The 7258-nt window shown below is 62.2% G+C and overlaps 1 protein-coding gene across 1 annotated transcript; it reads left to right on the forward strand.

The window, feature by feature from the left end:
- The first annotated feature begins 2434 nt into the window (after window positions 1-2434).
- SYNGR2 (synaptogyrin 2) lies at window positions 2435-6345 on the forward strand. Its single transcript, XM_007099806.4, has 4 exons — window positions 2435-2603; window positions 4484-4721; window positions 5045-5184; window positions 5274-6345. Exons 1-4 carry the CDS (start codon window positions 2505-2507, stop codon window positions 5469-5471), a joined length of 675 nt encoding a protein of 224 aa, XP_007099868.1. The 5' UTR covers window positions 2435-2504; the 3' UTR covers window positions 5472-6345.
- The last annotated feature ends 913 nt before the right edge of the window (window positions 6346-7258 follow it).

The raw sequence follows: 7258 nt of genomic DNA on the forward strand, positions 1-7258 counted from the left end.
CCATGGAAACCCCGTCAGTCTTCCCAGCTGGTGACCGGAGGCAGGGGCTGGACCTCCTGGGGTCCCCTCTCCAAGGCTATTACTTCACTGACTTGTAAAGTGACCAGGGCTTTTGTGCTGTCCAACCCTGGGCACCACAGGCCTCCGTGTGCCCCACCTGCCTGGCCTTTGGCAGTGGTCACCTCTGCCTCCGAACTTCTCACCTCCCTTGGTTCCTAAGACACTTCTGTCTCCTGGTCCTCCTCCCCACCCCTCTGGTACCAAAGCTGTCTCCCCAGAATCACACCCCTGTCCCTCCCTCGAATAGAAACCAGTTACTCTTATCTAAGTTTCAGGAGGAAGCAGCAAACAGAAAAAAAACAGGAACCAACTAGGCTCAAGATGGCGGAGGATTTGACTTCCAATAGATCTAGAGCCTTATTACACGCTCTACACGTTGGCGATCACCAGGAGGACGACCAGAAAAGCCCCTACAAGGACTGAAAAGTACAGTTGCATCAGTTCCAGGTCCAAACCACACCCCTGTTCTTGGATAACTCATGAATATTCCTCCCAGTCATTATAAACCCCTCCCTTTTACTCCAACCCTCCTATGTATTTGGTGTCTCCACCTGAATTGGGTTGAGTTGATTTGCGAACTAGGTTCCTGCTTCTCCATTCTTTGGCCATTGAAGAAAGCTGGTGTTCTTCCAGTCTCAGCATCCGTTTTGTTATTGACTGAGCAAATCAAACCTCCCTGGCTGAGACAGGGGGTCTCAGCCCGAGCTAGGACCCCAGTGTGGGTTCGGTCGACCAATTCACTAACACCTGGCCAGCCTCTTTGGTGGGCTTTGTCCAGGAGTCCTTGGCACTCTCCTTGTCTTACCTCTGCGTCCCTCCCTCCCAAGTCTGTCCCAGAGGCCAGGCTCATGGGTGAGCCATGTCGGCTCTCTGAGCCTCAGTTTCCCCTTCTGTAACAGGGGGTATACAGACCAGGGGCCAGTACTTGGCCTCCAGGTGATTCAGTGCCCCCACCTTATTTCGTGGTGTGACTAAGCCTAACGCCCCTCCTCCTGCCCAGGGCACTGATGCACTTGCCACCAATAAAGTTCCTGGAAGGCCTTGGGAGGGGGTGGCTGGGAGGTGTGCTGGCTTAACCTGGAGTCTCAACTCCTTTGTCATCAAGGTCATGACCAGAAGACGCAGGCTCGGCAGAGTCCCCAGGAGAGCCCTGGTCCTTGTCCCCTACAGAAGGACCCACCATTTGAAGAAATGAAATGAAGAAAAGCATGAAGAAAAAGCCCACCAGCCTGGATTCTTGGAGCGCTGGTGTTCTTCACCAAATACTCATGGTGCCAGTTTGAGGGTTTTAGGATCGGGGGGAGCTGTAGGGGGAAGGAGAGGTCCATAGGAGGAGGGGGCTCTGTGAGGGCCCCTCTCCTCACCGCTCAGCTGCTTGTCACCGTCCATCCAGGTCTGGGAAGACGGTGGGGTAGATGTGAAGGCCCAGAGGCACCAGCCTACCCAGGGCCACAGCTTCCTCCCCCACCCCTGCTCCCCTCTTCCCTGGAGTGGCACCCCATCTCCTGGTGGCCCAGTCCTCTGGCTCCACTGCTCACCTGTCACCGTCCCGCTCACCTGGAGGACTCTGGGCCTCACCTGGCCAGCACCCCCTCATTAATCCTTACCTGTAACTATGATGTCTGGAATTCCTCCCTGCCGAGTCAGCCTGAGGCCCCTGGAGAACCAGCCCCCCTCTCCACCCACACACACATAGAGCCATCCCAGTTTGGTCGCTCTGAACCATTTCCGGAAAGAATTGGATTAAACTCTGCCCCCTGCCGGTCACCCTGGGAACTTCGTTTCTGTCTGCACACCATCTTGGAGCCTGGAAGTCGGCCCTACGCACGGCCCTACATGGCCCTGGGGCCGGGCCCGGCTCGGGAAAAACTGAGAGGGGCGGTGGTCTCGACCACATCCCAGGCTTAGCTCCAGAGAGGAGGAAAGAGTGACAGGCCATGCAGGGAGGGCTCCAGGCTGTGGCCTGGGGTTTGAGTAGAACGGGGGAGGAGAGAGGAGGTGCGTAGGGGCCTGGGTCTTGGGCAGGTGGGGCCCAGACGGCGTCTGGCGGGGCTTCCTGGAGGAGGAGGCGGGAGTGCAGGGGCAAAGAGTGGATGGAGCAGAGGGGCGGGCCCTCCTTGCGACCCTCTCTTCCTGGGGACTCTCTGGCCCCTTCCAGTCGCCCTGCGGACCAGCATAGCAGAGGGACGAGACCCCGGCCGAGAGGTGGGCTGGACAATGAGTCCGCGGCCGCTGGACGGATGTCGGCCGCTGGAAGCGCAGGCAGGGCTGTCGGGGAACCCCTGCCGCTCCTGCACCGCCGCTCGCCTTGGGCGGACTTTGCCCTAGGTCCCTGGGGTGGTTCTGGCCACGCCCATGGGGAGGGGCCGGGGGCGGGGCGGCGGGCTGGCTCCTCAGCAGTCCGCGGCTGCGGCGGCGGCGGCGGTGGCCGTTGCGACGGCGACATGGAGAGCGGGGCCTACGGCGCGGCCAAGGCGGGCGGCTCCTTCGACCTGCGGCGCTTCCTGACGCAGCCGCAGGTGGTGGTGCGCGCCGTGTGCTTGGTGAGCCGGGGTGCGGGGCTTCGGGGACACGACCTCGTCGCCAGGCCGGGGGGGACGGGGGCCGCCGCGAGCCTGAGAGCGCGACAGGTGGTGGCGGCCGAGGCCCGGGGGTGGGAGCGGCGCGCGTAGGGCGGGCGAGCGGGACCCGGGACCCTCCGGCCCCTCACCCCCCGGGCCCCGCCGCCCCCCGAACCCGGGTCCCGCCACCCTCCACCTCCCAGCCCGGGCGCGGAATGGCCGGGCGGCCCCGCGGGGAGCAGGCCCGTCGCCCTGCTGGCAGTTGTCAGGAGTTTGAGGCGGCTCCAGGACAGGTGGCCGGCACGCCGCGACTCCCAGCCTGGGGCAATTCATCAGGAAGGGGCTTTCCGAAGCCACGTGGGGTGCGTGGGGTTGGGGGGCAGCCTGGCGCCCGCCCTGGCGCCCTGAAATAGAGTCTCTCTTCCACTCAAGAGCAGCCCATGGGTCTGCTTCCCCATACAAGATCAGGTGATCCCAGGATGTTCCCCTTCACGTGAGCTGGATGAGCGCTCCAGTACCAGGTTAACGGGGGGGTGGGCGTCGGTGGGAGGTCCCATGCTCTTGGACAACCAGAGCCCAAAGCTGGACAAGCTGTTAGCCAGCCCGCAGGCAGAGGTCTGGGCATGCGGCACCCACACCACACCTGCCCCTGCCTGGGACTGGAGCCCTATGAGTTGCCCTGGTGACACCCTCACCCCCGCTCTGCCTGACTGTGGGGTCTGACCCCAGGAGCAGATGCCCACGTTTCAGGATGGCAGTGCCAGGAGTCAGGCTGGCACACTGCTCCCAGCATCCGGAGTCCGGCTTCATCTCCAGCTGGGGGTGGGGCTTGTGACTGCCAGCTCCAGAGCCTACTGAGAGGGCCTTGTCCAGGCAGGCAGGGCAGGCTGGGGAGAGGCCTGGGCCCGTCCCAGAGGGAGCCAGGCGTCCAGACTGTCCCGGGTCTGCCGACATAAGGCAGGGATGAGCGGTGGCCTTTCAGTTTGGGGCGGAGACAGGTGACGTGAGGCTTTTTGCAAGGGCCTGGAGGCCCTCCCAGAGTTCTGGCTGGTACACCCCCTCGACCCCCACCCCAGTACACCCAGGCGTCTGAGTGCAGAGCTGTGTCCACAGGCCTGCTGGGCAGACTAGCTTGAGGTGTCCTGTGTGGGTAGGACCCACTATGAGCGGGAGGCCAGCTGGGGTTCCCTGGGAGGGCAGGGGCCAGGATGCCAAAGAGGCCATAATCCTTGTAGGAAAAAAGCTGGCCAAACTGGGGAGCCCAGCAGGGAAGAGATGGAGGGGGCTCCAGGAGGTGGGGGTCTGGGGACACTGCTTCAGCTCGGAGGCATGGCTTTCCTGAGGTGGGAGGAGTCCTCCATCACTGGGTGTTTAGGCAGAGGCTGGGTGCTGTAGAGGTGACTCAGACAGGTGATGGGGGTGAGACTCCAAGCTTGGGTTTCTATGACTTTGTGACCCATCCTGTTTAAAACTCACTGAAAGAGGGAGTGGTTTAGGTTGGGCGATTGCCCTTAATCTTCAAGTACCTAACCACCAGTACCCATCCTCCAGGCAGACAGCTGGGCGGGCAGTCCCCTCCCAGGAGATCCCCCTCCACTCCCCACCATCCCCAGTCCAGGAATCCCCGGCCATGCCCCTCGTGACTTGTGACTGGTGTCTGGAGAGAGCCCAGGAGAAGGGAGAGGGAGGGACTCGCTCCCCAAGTTCAGGAGGGGCTGGGACACCGACCTCCAGCACGGAGAGCAGCAGGAGCAGAGGAGGCCAGTGTCCAACTCCCATCAGGGTCCCACTCTATGTGCCACCTGGGGGGTTTGTCCCGCGAGGGTAGCAGTCGCTCAGCCCTTCCCCTGCCTCCCCCTCAGGTCTTCGCCTTGATCGTGTTCTCATGCATCTTCGGTGAGGGCTACAGCAACACCCACGAGTCCAAACAGCAGTACTGCGTGTTCAACCAGAACGAGGACGCGTGCCGCTTCGGCAGCGCCATCGGGGTGCTGGCCTTCCTGGCCTCGGCCTTCTTCTTCGTGGTCGACATCTATTTCCCCCAGATCAGCAGCGCCACTGACCGCAAGTACCTGGTCATCAGCGACCTGCTCTTCTCAGGTATCTGCCGGCTGCACCTCCATTTGATCTTGGGGTGAACAGGAGCGGCAGTGGTCCCCGTGACTGCAGGGCTGGGAGGGGTGGGAGCAGCCCCAGGTCCCCAGACCTCCCCAGCAGGCAGGCTGGCACGCAAGGATTTCTCACCGTCTGCCGAAACCCTCCGGAGCTCAGTGGGACTTGGAGCAAGGACTCCCAGGATGGCATCCTGTCCCCACCTTCTGCATCAGTGCCCTTTACACCCCCGGAGGCTTCTCCCTCCCAGGAGGTGCCTGCCCTCCTGCCTCCTCCGTGGAGCTAACCCCGCCCTCCTGGCCTTCTCCCAGCTCTCTGGACCTTCCTGTGGTTTGTTGCCTTCTGCTTCCTTGCCAATCAATGGGCAGCCACCAAGCCGGCATATGTGCTGGTGCGAGCCGACTCAGCCCGGGCGGCCATCGCCTTCAGCTTCTTTTCTGTCTTCTCCTGGGTAAGTGGACCAGGACAGGCCAGGGTCCTGGTGTGTTTGGTGAAGGGTGGTGGAGGGCTGAGGAACGCAAACCTCGGGGCTCTCTGCAGGGCGTGCTGGCCTCCTTGGCCTACCAGCGCTACAAGGCCGGAGTGGACGACTTCATCCAGAACTACGTGGACCCCACTCTGGACCCCAGCACGGCCTACGCCTCCTACCCAGGTGCGCCTGTGGACAGCTGCCAACAGCCGCCCTTCACCCAGAACGCCGAGACCACAGAGGGCTACCAGCCGCCCCCCGTATACTGAGCTGCGGCCGGGGATGGTAAGGGGAGGAGGGAGGGCGCCTGGGGGGCCTCCCCTCTTCCCGGACTCCTCCCCCGAGGCTGGTCTCCCAGAAGAGCTGCCGGCCCCTCTCGATCCACCTGGCGCCTGTCGGAGCTGACGCAAGGCCTGGAGAGAGAGCCCCTGCCTCCTCGGCCTGTGCCCCAGGGGGCTTCACCCACCACTCCTCGAGGGCATTTTTTAGGGAAGGGTTTTTGGTTGGACAGGTTTTGTCATTGCTTTTAATGATCCCCAACTCCGCCTGGAGTAGCTCCAAGGGCCCGACGTGCTGGTTTGACAAGTGCCTTAGCTTCTCCCCAGCCTGAAGGAGCCGGGCCACGTGCAGGCTTCGGTGGCCGCCGCCATCTGGGGGTCTCTGCCAAAGATGAGGCTGTGGGGCCTTCCCCCTGCTCTGCTGCTGGCGCCGGGCTGGGGCTCCTTTCCTCCTCACTCAGGTTCGTGCTGCCCCCAGCCCCCTGCCCCCTGCCTGCTCTGCAAGCGGCAGCCCGTGCTCACTGCTGAAGTGTCTGCTCACTTGGATCTGGGCTCACGACTCTGTGCCCGTGCCTCTGGGTCACCTTCCTGACAGCCTAGGCGCAGGGCTGGTGCCCCTGCCCCCCCGCCAGCGGGCTCGGGCAGCACTCTCTGCTCCCACCCCTTGGCCGCAGGAAGGGGCGCTTTGCCTGATGGCGACACCCAGCTTTATGTAAATACCCCACCGCTGTTAGTTGGGAGGTGTGGGGCACACCCACAGCCCCCAGGCTGCTCTGAATGTATTGCAGAGCCTTGGGGGAAGAAGCACAGCACCCCTGGATTCTGTTATGACTAATTTTGGAGATGGAATAAATGTTTTTCTCATTCATAATCTTCACTGTCATGGGTGGGGCCTCTGTCTAGGGGTAGGAGGAAGAGAAATTCTACCCTGAGGTACACCCTCTGGCCGAGGTCTTACGGAACCTGTATTTTGAACAGAGTTGTGGCAGTCTGGCCCTCCAGCGAGCCTGGCAGCTCCCCGCCACCCCCCACCGACCCAGGGTCTCACTGCTCATGCCCTCCGTCAGCATCTTAAAATAGCAACTGTGCTCAGCCTATAAGCAGCATGGCTTTTCTGGGCCGCTCTGCCAGGGTCCCGGCGTGCCCCTGGAGGGGCAGGGGCCCTCTGCTTCCTGTAGACAGGGCTCAGCACCTCTGCAGCCTGTTCCGGACACACAGGGGGCCGGCCTGACCGCCCAGCCCGCCCCAGGGAACAAGCCTGGCTCAGGCAGGAGGCCAGGGCCCCCAAGGCAACTCGGGGCTTCTTCCCCTTTTGAGCCCAGACAGGGAGCTGTCAAAAGTGGGCCCCAACAGTTTCAAAATCCTGAGTAAAAACTAATAGGGTTTGGGAATTAACGGTCTCACCACTGTACTGCACCTCTGTAACCTGGGACCAACCGCGAGCAAAGGGGAGGGAGAAGCTGGGGCGAGGGTGGGGAACCCGGACCCCATCTGCATGGGGCACACCTACAGCCCAGGCTCACCCCATCCACACCCGACCTGGCGCACTCTTGCCTCCGTGTAAGCTGCCCACGGCGTATTTTCTGAGGCACAGCAGAGCTGGTCTTCTTGGCTCCTGAACTGTCAAGTGTCTGTTTCACAAACAAAACCTGACCTCACAGCCCCATCTGGCAGCACAAACCAAAGCTTCATCTTTCCAGCCTGGGCCCCAGGCTCCTTCATCCACCCATCTTGACCTGAAACCTGCCCAGACAGAAGAGCAGGCAAACATTCAGGAC

This window comes from Physeter macrocephalus, chromosome 14 (genome assembly GCF_002837175.3).
Source record: "Physeter macrocephalus isolate SW-GA chromosome 14, ASM283717v5, whole genome shotgun sequence".
In the NCBI taxonomy this organism is placed as follows: domain Eukaryota; kingdom Metazoa; phylum Chordata; class Mammalia; order Artiodactyla; family Physeteridae; genus Physeter; species Physeter macrocephalus.

Excerpts from the sequence above, each read along its gene's own strand:
- SYNGR2 (XM_007099806.4), top strand. The coding sequence starts at position 2,505 with ATGGAGAGCGGGGCCTACGGCGCGGCCAAGGCGGGCGGCTCCTTCGAC. Across the intron at positions 2,604-4,483 it reads TGGTGCGCGCCGTGTGCTTG|GTCTTCGCCTTGATCGTGTT; the intron begins GTGAGCCGGGGT and ends CCTCCCCCTCAG. Across the intron at positions 5,185-5,273 it reads TCTTTTCTGTCTTCTCCTGG|GGCGTGCTGGCCTCCTTGGC; the intron begins GTAAGTGGACCA and ends GGCTCTCTGCAG.